The sequence below is a fragment of the Lissotriton vulgaris genome, chromosome 12 (assembly GCF_964263255.1).
Source record: "Lissotriton vulgaris chromosome 12, aLisVul1.2, whole genome shotgun sequence".
NCBI lineage: Eukaryota > Metazoa > Chordata > Amphibia > Caudata > Salamandridae > Lissotriton > Lissotriton vulgaris.
The window spans coordinates 122582482-122600339 of NC_141700.1; the positions used below are offsets into that span (position 1 = coordinate 122582482).

The window sequence follows — 17858 nt, forward strand, 5'->3', positions numbered from 1 at the left end:
TCCATTTCAATGGTAAATGGTACGTGGACAAGGCATTACCGATGGGCTGTTCTATGTCATGCGCATTGTTTGAGTGTTTTAGTACCTTTCTGACGTGATTGTTTTAAAAAAGGACGGGGCACATGTTAGTGACCCATTACTTGGATGATTTTTCTTTGTTGGAACCTCTTGCTTCAAGGAGTGCCAGGAGGCCCTGGAAAACTTTAAAGAGGTGACCGAGGATTTGGGAGTGCCATTGGCACCCGAAAAGGCGATGACTCCGGCACGACACTGTCTTTTCTTGGAATTGAGATTAACTCCAGAAAAATGCAAGCCCAGTTGCCAAATGATATAAGGGATAAACTGCTGGAATTGCTTAATGCAAAGGGGCCCTGGAAACCTTCAAGGAGCTGACGGAGGATTTGGGAGTGCCATTGGCACCCGAAAAAACGATGGGCCCCAGCACAACACTGTTTTATCTTGGAATTAAGATTGACTCCAGAAAAATGCAAGCCCGGTTGCCTAGTGATAAAAGGGATAAACTGCTGGAATTGCTTAACGCAAAGAGGTCCTGGAAAACTTCAAGGAGCTGACGGTGGATTTGGAAGTGCCATTGGCACCCGAAAAGACGATGGGCCCCAGCACGACAAGAAAAGACTTCTTGGAATTAAGATTGACTCCAGAAAAATGCAAGCCCGGTTGCCTAATGATAAAAGGGATAAACTGCTGGAATTGCTTAATGCTATGCTGGCACAGGAAAAAGTAATGTTCAAGGAGATACAGGCCTTGCTAGGGCATCTCATTTTTGCATGTATGGTAGTGAGAGTAGGGAGAACCTTTTGCAGGTGGCTAGTGAGTGCATTAGCAGGAAACAGATTGCCTCATCATCATGGACCTTACTCTCCAGGTGTAAAAGAAGATTTGAGAATGTGACAAGTTTTTCTGCAAACTTTCAACGGCATTCCACTGGCACGGGAGGGTGATCTCCTTTGGGATGTGCAGATATAATCAGATGCAGCAGGCAGCAAAAGTTTTGTCCTCTACTGGCAGGGGAAGTAGTGTGCGGGCAGTGGCTGACAGAATGGAAGGAAGGGGGTAGGTCCATTGCACTTCTGGAGTTCTTCTCCTTAGTTGTGGCAGTGAATCTATCGGGTACTCAGCTAGCGCAAAGGAAGGTGACTTTTAGAGTTTATAATAGGGCGGTTGTAGAGATTGTGAACCGTCAGTCAGCAAGGGACGAACAAGTGTTACAGTTGCTGAGGGTTTTGTCCTAGGCTGTTTGCATCATGATATAGCGTTTTTAGCACAGCACATCCCATTTGTGGACAATGACATAGCGAATGCTTTGTCTCGTTCGCTGTGGGGGAGATTCCGTGGTTTGGCCAAGGACACCAACAGGATCCCGACACCCATGCCGCAGCAGTTGGGGTATGCAGGCAACACAAGATGCTATAACTGGTTGTAGGATCACTGTCTAAGTCTACTAGGATAGCCTACAATCTAGCATGGAAGGAGTTTTGTATTCAAGCGCCCAGAAGCGCTCGAATGAGTTACAGCGAAGGGATGATGTGATTCAGTTTATCCTGGATATGATTGGAAAAGGCTTACCCAGGGTTTCAATTACAGGGACATTTGCGGGAATTGCATTCATGGGTAAATTGCTCCGGGGTTACATGCCTTCAGCGGGTGAATTGGGCTCAAGAATGCTAGAAGGGTGGGACAGGGAGCGTGGCCAGCTGAATATGGCCGGGAGACCCTTGTCTTGGCAGTTGCTGAGCAGTGTAATACATATTTTCCTTAGGAATTGCATGGACGCCTTCAAGTTATGCCTGTTTTCCACATTGATGGTGGATGTTTTTGGTGCATTTAGAGTGTCTGAGTTGTTATGGGACAGAATGGGTGGGGGGATTGGGTAGGAAGATGTGGTCTTGTGCAATGCGGGTATACATATATGGTTAAAAAGTCCAAAAGGGATTAGAAGGGCAAGGGAAAATGGGTGTTGTTGCAGGCTACATTGCCTAAGCTTACTTGCCCTTATAGAGGGGGGCTTCACGGGCGAGGAGCATCCAAGGATATCAGGGAGACGTTTTTTAAGCATGTGATTGGGAAAATACTTTCAGCCTTCCAACTGCTAGCGGTGCTGAGGAAGGCACTGAAGGAACTGGGCATACACAGTGCAGGTATTGGGGCACACTCTTTTCGGATTAGGGCAGCATTTGAGGCAAGTAATAGAGGGTGGGTACACGGTGATACCATGCGCTTGGGGAGGTGATCCTCAGATTGTTATAAGAGATACTTGCGCAGCAGGAATAAAGAATTTAGCGCGGTAGATACGTTCACGCAATGTTTCTCGTTTCAGGTTCGGTGGCTGGCCACTTTTCGATGGAATAGCCAATCTGGGTTGTGGGACACTCCTTCGTGAAGTGAGCGAGCGTACAAGCATGAAAAAGTTATTTCGGACAGAATCTTGATTTTAATGATAAACTGTTTAAAGTGTTATGGAAAGGGAGAGGATGTTTTGGAAAGAGCTGATTATAGCCTTAACGGTCTGCTAGTTGGGGGTTGGTGTCCGGACATTTTGATGGAAACGATTTGTGTAAAGAGAAGGGCATAGTCCTGAGGAGACGCATGAAGAGGGACGTAGCACTTATTAAACAACAGTGGTCAGGATTTTTTGTGGTATGGACTGCGTTGTGCCCCGCCAGGTCTGGCGGGGGCAGTTAATCCAGGAGCAGTGGACAGAGCCAGGAGGAAGCTTAATACAGAGATGTCTCATTTTTGCAGGGAATTGAGTTTTGGTAGAATTGTGGACAGGGACAGTTTTTGGAGTGGACAGGATCCACTTGTCAAGGCTGGGGATGGACCTTTATTTGTTTAAAATTAGGGAGGTGTTATCCAGAATGTTAAATGTTCAGAGCCACCATAGAAAGTAAGAGGCATATAGGACAGGGGGGGCAGAAAAAAGGGGGTTAGGCTGTAGTGGCCGTCACCCCCTTTTTCCTGGGTGGCGGGGTTTTGAAAAGTTGGCCAGGGTGGGCACAGGCTTTTTGTTAAGTATTGGAGGTTTATGAGCAGGGGCAGGAAAAGGGTAGGCAGGTAGTCCAAGATTCAGGATAGATGTTTGTTAGTTACAGTTGCAGGAAGGCAGGTAGGGAACGGGGTTTCATTGGGGGAAAAGTTTTAACTGCAATACTGTGTAATGTTGGTGTTATGTTAATGCCAGGGTGGGGGAACGTTTGAGGGGATGGTAGGGGCTGGGGGGATCAGGGGTCAGCTATTTAATGTATAGCGAGGCTTTAGTTTTGTAAGGCAGTTGCCAGTTGGTTATTTTGTAATATGCACCTGTTTCAATAAAGAAGCCTTTTTCACACACAAAATGGGTCTCCCAATGAATTTCAACCCATTTCCTCTATGTAGCATAATCATTGTTGGCTTTGCACCCTGTGCCAGTTCTTCCAATGCTTCCATACAGCTACTGCGCTAATGACGCAGCAGACATTTTGTCAATCTCATTTTTCAGTAGCACCATGAGTGGCGACCATTTTGTGTCGCTGACACTTGACTGTTGCCCACAGCCTCATTTACTCCCATGAGATACCACAAATTTCTGGCCTCAGGAAAAAAATCAATAAAAATAAAAACATAAGGCCATCTTGGGTTTTCTGCTTAAGTACTTAACCCAGGTACATGCACCACGAATACTAATATTTAAACAAGTGATTTGTAACCCTAGAAGGAAGTGAGGGGGCTTACTTGCTAAAAAAAGTTTTAAAATAGGGGATATTATATGGGTGAGCGAGGAGAGGATCTCTCAGCTGAGAAACCAGCCATCTCCGCTGCCAAGAAAGAAGCAGATATACATTTGTTGGACACCAATCCATTACCCTTCAGGCACTCTTCATCGTGCTTAATGAAACCTCCACAAGGACTCTTCCTCCACTCCTCCACCTGTGTCTCAGAGGAAATTGCTGCAAGTCATTAAAGATTCAGTCCACAAAATTCAGTGCCCTTTTGAGAGAGCCTTGGAGACGCTAGCGTCTGCATGAGTCTCTTCTTACTCTAGTGCTTCAATTCTGCCCTTGACTGGCCTGGGTCCAGCTCTCCATATTTACTGTGTAAACCAAGGCACCTCTAAGAAGCCTTTACCAGGGTAACAGGGGTGTGGTCGGCCAGAACCCCACTCTGTAAGATCCCACAATTTATCATCTTGGAAGATGCGTGAGTCCCATCTCTCCTCAGGACCTAGTTTGGGAGGGTTGATCAAACAAATATGGCTACTGCTGATAAAAGGAGGATTCCTCCTATTCTTGTGTCTTGGTGTCCGGTGACGTAAATAACGCTGACTTTGGTGCCTTTTCCCATGATACCATCATCTCATTGACCTCAAATTCTCCTTCCAACTTCTAGACGCTAACCTTGACATCTTAGGTGGTCTCATTTTCCTTCCTCATTTGGCGGGTCCTCAATTTGGAGGATCTCAGGATGCCTCTAATGTGAGGCATCCTTATTACTGCAACTCGTCCCCTGGACTGCATGTGATAGATTTTGTCTGCCCTAGGTTTTCTCAGTGGGGGCTGGCATCTATGGGAAGCGCGGGCGTAGTCTTGCGAAAAACAAAATAAAATAAATTACAGCTTTGAACTTACCTGAACGCAGCACAACGTCCTCCTCCTGTCCTCTTCTCTCCCTTGTGACTGGCAGCAGCAACTCCCTTGACCAATCAGGGTGCAGCTCTCATGCAGCATGAGAGCAGCGCCTGATTGGAGGGAGCAGCCTTACTCCACGATCCACAGCACTGTTGAGGCTATGGCTGGCTCTAACCCAGCTGACAGCTGGGTTAGAGTTGTTTAAAGTGACTATCTCAAGACGGCTAGCTAAAAAGACATCAGAATTTTAAACAGTGCCATACAAGCCCACCCTCCTCCCTGCTGAGTGACATGCAGGTGTCACTCAGCAGTGGCCCTTCCCCCATCCTGATGATTAGTTTGGGGTGGGGAAAAAAAATAAAATGTTAATAAATTACCATTTTATTTTTCACTGGTTTGGGGGGATTTTAGGTGGGGTAACGCTCCTCCACTCCAACGGAAGAGCTGCCCCTGGGTTCTCTTCTCCTTTAGATAAATCGAAAGGAACACTCTCTGCTCAGAAAGCAGCCTTCGAGCATTCGTCTAGCCGTCGTAGGGGTCAGTTCTCCGGGCACCATCCCTTGCACAGATGCATGAGCTCTATTTTCACCTCTTCTCCCTATCTTCTACCCCTGAGGAGGGTGTCCCGCTTAAAGCTGCAGTCAAGGACTCAGACATTTTTACCACTATATTTTTATGTTCACCTAGAAATGCATGCAAGGCATGACTTTTTTACCTCTATCTTTTTTACCCCTTCACTCCTGCCCATAACTTTTTTAATCAAACATTTTCATATGAACCTACATTTCGCAGTACATTTAGTAGTACTTCAGTAATACGACTTCCATCCTTCAAAAAGCAATTCATATGGCTACATTGCGGAGATCTATGCCTCAACCTTGTCTGTATTTTCTATGGGGTCTTTGCCACGAATGAGGAGAAATCCACACAGGTAGGTGTAATTTTTAGCATTAAATGTGGGAGGGACAGATGAAGATGCTGGAAAATAGGGAATACTTACACCTAAATGGTGGAGGTTTAGGGGGTAGTGGGGATTGGTTTAAGGAGGGTTGTGAAAAAACACCATTTGACTCACACAAGAGCAAGCACCCTACTATTCAGAAACTGCATTTCTAAAGATGCAAGAGCCAAAAAGTTTCCAAAACTTTGTAAAGGTGCTCCAGCCAAACTTTGGAGTTAGGCAAGCACTACAAATGGCTCTACGTGGGTACTGTAACAAACTCCTGTAGAAAACAATGTATGCTGGGGCTTCCAATAGCACCCGATGAAAATAATGATAAAATAAATACCATTATTTCGACTTTTATAAATATTTAAATCATGTTCAATTGTAAAATAATGAATACATAATTATTATATTATTTAAAAATGCAACAAGGGCGTTATTTTGATATCAAATTTGTTAAATTGCAACAATATGTAAATTTTTTGCTAAATCTTTACTAGTATTTAAAAATAATTCAATGCATGCTTTTACACATTTTAATCCATATCAAATAAAAGTAAATGTTTTAATGTAGTTTGTTTTTTTCTTTAATCTTTATGGTTATTATTTCTAAAGAACCGTATTTTAAATTATTAAGTAATTAATGCACATTTATGTTAATGTGCTGTAAAGCTTTTGTGGTAAATACACATAAATGATCTATTATTCACTAATATTTAATTGTTAATATTTTTTAAAGTTTAATAAATGTTCTTATATTTTACCCCAGGGAGATCTTCGCTCAGTGGTGGAAAACTCCGCCTATGTATGAAAAGTTATGAGTATTAACTACACACTTGTTCACTTATAAATGTTGTTCTCAGAGGCTCTACAATCCTGTTCTCGGAGGGTCCACATTTTGGTGGAGACATTTAAGTAGTAACTTTACACTCAGAAATGGTTAATAGGGAAACGTTGTGTTACTACCAGGTGCAGGAGTAAGGTTACAATCAAGTACATTGACATGTGCAAATGTACCAATGAGATTTGGTCAGTATGTTTCCAAACTGTTGTGACTTCAAAGTATGCACTCACATAATTATTGAGTTAGTGAATTCACACTCAACTGAAGTATGTCTTGTAAAACTGATGCACAGCTCCGTATTCAGCCTGTTGGCAGGCTTCGAATGAAGTGACAGTAGGACTTGCATCTGATGTCTGGCACTCTTCATTTAAAAACTGTGATATTTTGACTAGATGAGCAAACTCCAGGAATTACTGGATACATCCATGTCTGTAAACAGTGAGATATCTTGAAAAGCTGGAGCTCCTTTAGGCAATGCAGGGTACGTTGTAGTAGTTGACTACCTTTATTTCGACTTTGTGGTGTGGGAGTGGGGCTGCCATGCTGCCTCCCCGCTCCCACACCACCAAATCCAAAAAAGACCGCCCGCCAGATTACGGTGTTTTTTGCCTCTGGCGTGCAGTTCTTTGATGGTCCCACTGCATTGCCTATGAAAAAGGCACCTCAATGGGACCGTCAAAGGCAGTTCCTGCCGGGCATGGATGTCCAAGTCCATGCCCTGCAGGAACTGGATGCATGCATACATGCATGCACGCTGGTTGCCCCCTTTGTTTCCTCACCGCCACACTTTTCATGGCAGGCTCACCGCCATGAAAAGTGTGGCGGTGAGGAAACAAGTAATATGCTTGGCGGCGCTGCAGCGGCAACACCAGCATATTGCTAGCCCCACACTGCAGCGAGACCGCCAGGGATCGAGGATTCCTGGCAGCAGCAGTAGTTCTGTAGCGGTCTGACCACCATAGTCAGATTATGGTGGGTGGACCACCAGTCTGGCGGCCCACGGACCAGCACCACGGCCGTAGTCGTAATATGGCCCTTAGAGAGTTGCGTCCATGGAGCTGCAAGCCAATCATAAAACCCATGACTCCTTCCAACAGGTCAGCAAGCTCCAATCCAGAACTGCATGCACCTCAAGTTACCCCATCACAGCCCTGTCCCAAAAACCTGTGACCCTAGGACCAGCTAGGCGGAGGTTGAAGAGCCACTTACTAGTCATACAGAAAATTAAGTGGGGGACAAACTGTATTTATTAATTGTTCCCTATTTTGGTCAAAAAGGTGGTAAAGTAATCCGCTGTACTCCATGCATTATTTATTTACCTTCAGCACAGATTTAATACCCTTCCTACTTCCCTATCCCCTGCATTCTTTTCAATCTCCTTCATCAGCTGTGGTACCCTGACCCATCTGTCTGCTCCCTTTAGATCAAGGCAGTAGCCAGAAAAACAAAATACTTCCCTCTTTGATCTATATCCCGAGCGCCATAGAGCGAGTGAGGCGAGCCCCCCCAGGGATTTGTTCCCTGTCCCCCAGATAGAATGATAGACTTTTCTTCCTTCCTTCAATCCTTCTTTCAGTCTTTATTTCTACGTTCATACCTTCGCTTGGTCCTGGTTTCTGTCTTTGTATTTATTTTTTCTTCTCTCCAGCCTTCTTTATGTAATTGCACCGATCCATCCTTCCGTCCAGCCATGCGGCCATCCGTGCATACCATCTTTCTTCCTTCAGTCCATCCATCCATCTGTTCTTCTAATCATCTTTCTTTAATTCCATTCATCTGTCTATTCTCTCCACTGATCCATCGACTCCTCTGCTTCCATACACTCGTCTTTTGATCTATCTTTCACTGTACCCATCCATCACCATTCCAACTTTCTCTCATCCATCCCACATCATCCTTTCCATCCATCTTACCATCCTTCCTCCCCTAGCAGTCCACCCACTCATCATCACTATTCCAACCTTCTCTCATCCATCTCACATCCTCCTTTCCATCCATCTTACCATCCTTCCTCCCCTAGCAGTCCACCCATCCTCACTATTCCAATCTTCTCTCATCCGTCCCATATCCTCCTTTCCATCCATCTTTGCATCCATCCATCCACCTTTCCGACCATCTTAACATCCTTTCTTCCCTCTATCTTTCCAGCCATCCTTCACCATTCCAACCTTCTCTCATCCATCCCACATCCTCCTTTCCATCCATCTCTGCATTCATCCACCCACCTATCCAACCATCTTAACACCCTTTCTTCCCTCTAGCGATCCATCCATCCTTCGATCAATCCAACCTTCTCTTAGCCTTCCGTCCCTTTCATTTCCTCCCATCATGCTCTCTTGTCCCATTCCTTTGCCCATCCCACAACCCCATCATGATATCTGAATCACGTGGTATCTGTGAGTTGCTGTTTGGAGCAGTGGCGACTCCTCCACTAAGGCAGAGGAGCGTCACCCCACTGCTTTCCAGCGGTGAAAGAAAGGAAAAATAGAATGACAACAACTTGACGTTATTATCATTTCATTTGTTCCTGCTGCGGCAGTATGGGGGCGGGGCAGGATGGGGCTGCTCTGCTCACAGATCAGGGGAGGAGTGGCGGGCACACTGAAGTGCACATGTACATGACACTTTGGCCGGCTCTCTCCGGCTGGCCAAACAGTCATGCGCACTTAGTATGTTCTCCACCCAGGTTGCATTACAGCCTGGATGGAGAACATGCCCAGGCCCGAGTCCCTGTCTCAGTGCCAAACTACAGCTCTCAGACAGGGTCAACTCCCCGCTAAGGCGAAGGAGCATTGCCCCATTGCTCAAACGGAAACATAAAATGATAATAATGTATCGTTATTATCATTTTATTTTCCCTATTGTCAGTGGTGGGACGAGGCTGGCATGAACAGGGGAGGAGTGGTGGCACTCCCTAAGTGCGCATGAACTGTTTGGCCGGCTGTCTTGGGCCGCCCAAACAGTTCATGCGCAGTTTGCATGTTCCTACCAGGCTGCATTACACAACCTGCTCAGGAACGTGCACAGGCGCTCAGACCAATTACAATGCTGCATTGCATCGTTGTGATTGGCTCAGGGGAGCCTGTGTGCCCAGGTGCTTCCTCCTGCCGGCTGGGAGAGGAAGATAAAGAGGACAAGGACGAGGACAGTTAAATGTAGGTCTTTTTATTTTATTTCATTCAGCTCCCTCATCTCCCCCACCCCACCCCCCTCGTATAGTAGCCGCTACTGCACTTAGACCAATCATAAAGCTGCACTGAAGCATTTTGATTGGCCCAGTGGAGCCTGAATGACTTCAGTTCGGCCGATGGAGAGTAGAGACGACGTGGGCGAGAGTGGCGAGGAGGTATATGCCGTTTTCTTTTTTTACACCCCCTTATCCTCTTGCCCCACCACTCCAGATCCTGTGCCTGACAATAAATTCTTTGGAGACCAGCAGTCCCCCCAAAGGAGCTACAAAAGAAGTTAAACAGAACTGCCAAATGGTACCCGCCCCTAGCTCAAGCACGATGCCTTCACTAACTGGCCTCTCTTTTGCTACATTTCACCTCTCAAATAGATATTCTGTGTTTTTTAGTTGCCCCATTCATCAGCTAGAAGGGCTTTCCTACTGTGTGCACACCCTTCTATCACTGAGCTCCTACGTTAGGGTGACCAACTGTCCGTAAATTTCACTGACTGCCCGTAATTTGGGCCTCTTGTCTGTAGTCCGTGAAGAATTCTTTCACGGATGACTTTTGTTCGTAATTTCAGACTTTAGAGCGCGTGGCCCCCTGCAAGCAACCTGAGAGTCCTGAAACTCACTGCAGGGGTCAGCTCGCGCTCCTGCTGTGATCAGTGGCCTGCAACAGCCCCTCCCCGACCTGGCACAGACTGCTATCGGCCCTTTATGACTCTGTATGTCGGCCAAATCATCACACACAGAATGGGCCAGTGACAGCATTTACTGGGCCTCCACCTGCCAGAGCCCAGGGCATGGCAAACTGCTTTTGTTTATGGGCACCTGTCACCTCACCAGGGGCAAGCTCTGGGGAGGTGGAGGTTCCATTTTGTTGCCTGATACCCAGGTGCATCCAATATGCAAACGCAGGTATTTAAGTTTCACTCAGGCACACAACAGATGCAGTGCAAGGTTCTCTCAACCTAATATAAACCTATTCGGTTTGTGTTGGTTGTATATTTACTTATGTAATATTGTGCAAACTCCTCTAATGTTTCTGTAAAATATTCTGACCTTCTGTCCTGAATTTTTACACTGACTGTCCTGAATGTTTGCACTCACCCTCCTGAATTTGCACCCATGCCAGTAGGTCATCCTATCCTATTTGCATACATAGACCTCATAGATCTCTATTTTCTTGGCACAGTTATATACCGCGATCTTCACCCAAAGGCATTAGAGCTCTTTAAATGTGCACCAGTTACATTACACAAGGTTACAGTTTGTTTTTTTCGGGTATGCAGAGATTAGGTGATTTGCCCAGAATCACAGGGTGTTGAACTGACGCTAAGATTCTTAGGCCCTAACGCCACATCTTCCTTCTCCTTAAATCATCCATTTTCACGTCTTCTTCCCGGCTCTCATAAACAAGCTTTATTTTTAATCTGTTCTTCCCCACTTCCATCTTTTCACAGTCTCAGGGGCGTACTTCGCGTTGGTGAAGCAGGTGCAGTGGCACCAGGACCCGGAGCCCAGAGTGGCCCATTGTAGCCAGATAATTGCTGTAGTTTACTACCCCAACAGCAGCGAAAGAGGCCATTTTCCTTGCTTGCACCAGGGACCATGATTCCTAGCAGTGCTACTGCACAGGCCTCACAATCCTTACCTCTGTGCCTTTGTGACATTTATGGATTCTGCTCTCATTTGCCTCTCAGGTCTTCTTTACCAGAGTTCACTGAACAGGTATCACCAGTAGCGTCCTCCCACGGGCCTTGTGCGTCACTTCCCAGGCCCTTCTTGTCTTCTCTTCAGATGTGGCGGAAGGCGCAATACCTGTTGAGCAGCTGCTGAGTGGAGTGGCAGATCCTTCTCCAACTTCGCCGGCAAGACCTGGAACACCCTCCCCACCAACTTACGGCAGACCCAAGACCTCCTGGCCTTCTGGCCGTCAGAGGACTTCTCAAGACCTGGCTCTTCGATCAGTAGCAGCACCCCTAGCGCCTTGAGACCCTCACGGATATATAGCGCGCTTAACAAATGCCCTGATCGATTGATTGATTGATTGACCGCGCTCGCGCCCAATCTTTGACTTACCTCCACCGCATCCATCTCCATAAATCAATTAGAACTAGCAGTATAAACAGCAGGCTTGTTCATGCACCTTTATTCTCCACTGACGGTGCTAGTGACTAGTGTAGTCTGAGATGGAGCCTTTCATCCTTCTGAGGTTAATAAAATGAGAACCATTGAGTTGGGCACCAAATATCTGTTATTTAGTGCCAAGATATGCTGCATCAAAGATATGCTGCATCATTGGCAGGTACCACCCTGTCCCCACTCCCCCATACACACCACCTAACTGCAGCTTGCCTCCAACATGAGGTAGGGTTGCTACATTGCTGTTTTTGTCCGACATGAATATTTGAATGTCTCAGCCAGTGTAAAAATGGAGAAAAAAAACCAAAGTCTGAATTTTCCCCATTACAGTGCATACTTTAGGCTGTATGTATCGAGATATCGTTTTGCGATTTCTAAATAGCGATTTTTTGCGAATCGCTATTTAGAAATCGCAAAACGGTATGTATGTATAAAATCGCTATTTTTTAGCGATTCCTTATCATTCTTTATTTGCGAATTCGCAATTTGCGAAATCGCAAATAAAGAATGATTTCCAATGCATTCCTATGGGCCAGGAGGCCCATAGGAATGATGGTGCAATAATTCTCAAATTGTGAATTCGCAATTTGCTAATCGCAATTTGAGAATTATTACAAGGGTGCAGGGGTGTCTCAAACACACCCTGCTGCACCCCTCAAATCTACATGTGTGTGCATGTGGCACACATACATGCCCTATGGGCATGTATGTGTGTCACATACCACCCTCACGAATGCCAAATAGGGCATTATTATGAGAAATCGCAAATTACCACCAACTACAGGTTGGTGGTAAATTGCGATTCCTTAACACAAATTCGCACTTCAAAAACGTATCATACATATCATTTAAGGAATCGCAAAATTTGCGATTCCTTAAATGCTATGGCAAAATAAGGAATCAAGATTCCTTAAATTGCGATTGTATGATACATTGGAAATAATGCAAAAAGGCTGTTCTGCCAATTTCGGCCTTTGGGATTCAAAAACGGCTTCATACATATGGCCCTTAGAACAGTATTTATAAAAACAATGCACTTTCAAATGTGTTCTACAGCTTCCATAATTACACCTGACTAGGATTGCCACTCTACCGATTTTTTATTGGCGCCACTGGTATTTTAATGTCCCAGCTGGTACAAAAACTAGCAAACCCACCTAAAGCAAGAATTTTAGAGCTTATCTGTACCTATTTCAAACAGCAAATATAAATGGAAAACACTTTTAAATGGATCCTAGAGCTGCAAAGATTCCAGACTATTAAATTTAGTAAAGTCGTGGTACAAAAGTATGCATTCATAGTTCTATTTAAAATCATGTGTATGCCTTTGCACACTCTTAAAACTACAACGAATAGCCAGTATTTTCTTTTGGAAAGGTGACAATTCTATCCCAGATTGATAATTAATGTAAACAAAGTGAAAAAGCATCATAATGTTTGGCCGTCCTCATGGCCTCTTCTGCTGACTGGGAGGGCCAAAGCTCATGTTCGGGTGGGCAAAAAAAGAAAAAAAGAACTTGTCCATTCCTCCACTCTAAATTGATGGTGTGGGGGGTAGTCGAATGGCAAACCTCTAACAGCCTACTCCTAAAAACTGTTGAAGGAGTATGTCGGTGACGGAGCCCGAGTAGGCTCTTTCGTTAACATACTGTTGTATTTAATAAGTGCTTATTATGTTCCTTTATTGGAATTTCCCTGTTGTCATGGTGTTTAAGATGTTCTAGTTCTGCAAATTGCCAGTTGGTGTTTCCCTGTGCCAGTGTATGGTGCGGTGGCTCGTTTCTCTATGAATAAACACACCAACCAACTTTAATTCTGTTTCCTGTGTTTACTTGAAGCCCACAACATAATTTTGGCGACGAGGACTTGAGGTCAAAAGAAGGCGAGCCACTGCTTCGAGTCTTTTATGTTTTATGCTGAATTTCTTAAACAACTTTAATTCTGTTTCCTGTGTTTACTTGAAGCCCACAACACATACTCTTTGTCGGTCTCCTCGAAATAGGGCTGGTCGACCCTGAGTTTGGTGGAGAAGGGACTACAGCTCCATTGAGAAGGGGGACTCTCTCTACATAACTCTAACTCCACCCCTACATTGTTTGCTTCCTCCCCCTCTGCAGGTGTTACGATGGACTCCAGTTATTGTTGCTTTCCTACTCAGACCTTTTTGGGGCCTGAGTTGAGTCTCACTCATTTATCTTCCTTCACTCCTCAGAGTACAAAACTTTATACCTCCACTGCTGGGGGTATTTACAAAGCCCGTTTATATTTCAAACAATGATGGCCATGGGGACTTGCTATCGCACAATCTCTTGTAGTCGAAGGTAATTCCAAGAGCACAAAAGACAGTTTACAATTGCCCACCGCAAATTATGATTTACCACCATAAAACCACAAATAAATTGAACAAGAAACAGAAAGCTCTGAGAGGCAACATAAATAAACTCCAAAGTGTTGAAAGCAGAAATGCTGGATGTATACACATGAGTCGGGAGGGAATCTTTGAATATTTGATCTTTTATTTCAGATAATATACTGGACAGCCAATACGGCCAACGCATTTCACCCATTGCGGGCTTCTTCAGGGCATCCAAATGGTGAAGAGCTCCTTTGGAAACCTCTTGGTTGACGCTATCCAATTGAATCTACCATGACCGACATGCCAGAACTAAAAACAGGTCCGGTCTAAGATGTTTGATAGACACAGCTTGTCCTTTTCCTTTTGGATGCCCTGAAGAAGCCTGCAATGGATGAAACGCGTTGACTGTATTGGCTGTCCAGTATATTATCTGAAATAAAAGATTGAGTATTCAGAGCTGGAGAAAGAATGGTGGGATCGAGAAGAGGCTGAACAACAGTGTGGATGAAAGAGGAAAGGAGAATGCTGAATATTTGATGCTTCATCAGGGGTACCAAGCTCTATATAAATGCAAACCCCTCTCTCTTTATTCCCTCCACTATCCTTTTCAACCCTAATATTAGACTCACATTTCCACCGTTCAAAGAAATTCATATTTCCCATATCTAACTGGCCACTAATCTTTTTGGGTTCCGGAGTAGCGTGCTACTCGCCGAAAAGGGAGTCAATGCCTTGTCAGGGGTAGCAAGCGCTATACAAATGCAAACCTTTCTCTCTTCTATCCCTCCACCATCATTTACAATTGAAATAAAAGACTAACATGTCCACAGCTCAAATTAATGTCATATTTCACTATACTGATTCACCACTAATCCTTTTGGGTTCCAGAGTAGCGTGTTACTCACCGAAAAGCATTTCAACACCTCGTCAGGGGTAGTAAGCGCTATATAAATGCAATTACAATTACTCTATGAGGATTGTGAAAGAGAAGGTCTGATGGTGTGAAAGTAGGGTAGGAGGCACACACAGATGGAGACAGGACAGGCAGGAAGAGGTTGGAATACAAATGAGTGGGTTAAGGAGATGGAAAAAGAAAAGGGACACTGGAATGGGTGGAAAAGAAAGTGGGGGGCATTCAGGACATGAGAAAGAGAGTGGGGACACAACAATCTTCAGCTCTTCACAGCAGGGATAGACCTACTCTGCAGTTGTCGGAGACGCGCTTGAAGAGAGCCGGGCCATCCTCTTCGGTGTGACCGGAGAACCCTGGTCCAGTCGGTGTAGTGATCTCAAAGCACTAACCCTCCAGGGCCACTGGTGATATGTGATTGTGTGGGCTGGACTCTCACCCTGAGATATTGTCGCCAGAGCCTCTATCAGCCGCTGCACACTGCTTCCTTTCATTAGTCTGATAAACATCTGCTCTGCCACAGATACAGAACGTTTTCTCTGTCCCTAAGTGGGCTTCCTTGACACAAGAAAAGGCCCTGCTGGTTCTAAGTGTTCAGCCAGCACTGCACAGGCTTGGACTCCTATTGGCATGAATATGTACAAATCTAAAGCCATCAATGTACCACCTCACATGGCTATCAGTTGACTCAATTTTGGAATTCAAAGGTTGGCCAGGGAAATCTTTTGACAGTCACAGATTTTCATAAACACCCCATGAAACGTTGTGAATTCCATTATTTCAGGAGAAAATATGCATGTTTCCCATCGCAAGAATCTATCGATGAAAGCACGTGTATTTGCGAACCATTTTCGTTTTTGCTCCTAAGGCTGAAATAAATTGCACTGAAGCCTGTCCCTGTATATCTAACTATAATCAAAAAGGGTCCACCTCAAAAGGGGGTCTGTTTGTATGTATCCTGGTGTTTCTGGAATACACACATTTGTTTAAAATACCCCTCACACACCAAAAGGGCCCTTGGTGTCATGCTTCATCATCGGGGTCTTCCCGCCCGGCTGCCGGACGGGGCAGTGCTGCGACAAGCGACTACGCTGGAGCACCTTTTTAATGTGGGTGCTATGTCAGTGAAATGGAGTGAGTGTCAGTGAGGTCAGGAGTGATAGGAAGGTGATGTTAAAAAATACCTGGCCTAGTGATACAAAAACTATTTAATAAACACTGGCTGGTATTGTTAAAAAAGTGAAGTCGGAAAGGATAAGCAGGGTTATGTGCTTACTTTCCTATGTGGGTCGACATGTTTCGGGGCTCCATGCCCCTTCGTCAGGACCGGGGTTAATGATCCCCCTGTCACTCACTAGAAAGTCGCCACAATGGGTGTATTTACCAAAAAAGTGAAGGTAAAGGGAACTATGTGTATGGATATAAAATTAATATTCTGATACACATCCCTTACTAACAAGATACTCATGTAGTATGCCTAAAAAGACAAGAGCACAGAGTTATTAATGCGCGGATCCCAAAGCGCTATTAACTAAGTACCTGTAAAGAAAGGGACAAACAAACATATAGCTGTTGTCCATCCCTAGGAAGAAACCCAGGGAGGGATCTGTACTTTTACAATGGTAGTCATACACACAAACAGAAATCACACATTCCAAACATTTGTAGTGGAGAGAGGTTGGCTGTACATACTTATTATGATGAGGAACAGTGCCTCATGGGCCAACAGTAGATGGAAGGGTATTAGGGGGGTCCAGCTGCAGGTGGGATAGAAAATAACACAGAGATGAATATGTAGAAGGTTCCTAAAAGGTTTAACAATGGCACCTCATATGCCTCTATTTTCTAGTCCTTCAATTCGGCTATGCCGTACTTACTCAACTCCCAGCCTCTATGTGCTTCCTCCTCCGTCCGTGGCCTCCGTGGTAATGAGGATGGAGGTTGGGGAGGGAGTTTAAGTAGCTGTGGTAATTGGTTAAGTGGGGTGGGTCTAATTGCTGATGTCCGACACCTGTAATAGAACAGATGGAGTGCCGGGATCTGGTTAATGTGGTGGCCATGTTTAAGGTATTCGCCTCCAGAGGGTTAATATGGAGTGAAATTCTGGGTAGAGAGATCCCCCGTAGTCTTAGTATTGTGATGCATTATTTCTAAATGAGATAGTATCGGAAAAAAGGCTGGGGTGCGGCCGCCGTGGAGAACGGTGGGGTGTCCTTGCACCGCGCATGCACCGAAACGCTCGGCGCTAGCCGCACATGCGCGAACAGGCGCGGTGCAGACTGAGCATGCGCGGAGAAACGTGTTCCGACTCCGCGCATGCCCAGTGTGGCCCGCAATGCAGGAGAAAGCCGGTGAAGCACCCGGTCCCCCAGTGACAATGTATATTCAGAATCACACAGATTGTTGAAAGTCGGACTGGTGATACAGCGCTGGCACTATTTTTCAGAGTCACAAAGATCATTAGAAAATGATCTTTTAGTGATACAGTTAAAAAAGATCATTTAAGCTGGGTTGGTGATACAGAATGGAAGCAATGGTGACAATAAGATAGTATGGTTCATCAAGTTGCAAAACTTATTGCCAGACACATAGAAGGCAGCAGGTTGGGTGAAAGTCATAAGTTTAAAAGCAAACAATATTCAGCAGCAGCTCTTAAGGAGAAACACAGACAGAGACAGCTGTTTGTGCAGCCATAATCAGGGATTCAAACTAGACCAGGGTATATCATCATTCAGTCCGGTACGATGTGTACCTAGACGATGTACCCAGCGTTGTTCCTTTTCTAGTAAGTTTCTATCATTTTGAAGACTTCAATGACTGTCCATTTCAGGTCGTGGATGCTATGGCCCTCAGTGACAAA

The 17858-nt window shown here is 45.1% G+C and overlaps 1 protein-coding gene across 1 annotated transcript in view; it reads right to left on the minus strand.

Moving 5' to 3' along the window:
- The window catches only part of LOC147673606 (mas-related G protein-coupled receptor member H-like), a 68369-nt gene extending 52954 nt beyond the window's left edge, over positions 1-15415 (minus strand). The window contains exon 1 of the mRNA XM_086946380.1: positions 15290-15415. Within this exon, the coding sequence (XP_086802506.1) occupies positions 15290-15330 (41 nt within the window). The 5' untranslated portion in view covers positions 15331-15415. The remainder of the gene's footprint in view (positions 1-15289) is intronic.
- Positions 15416-17858: the final 2443 nt, after the last annotated feature.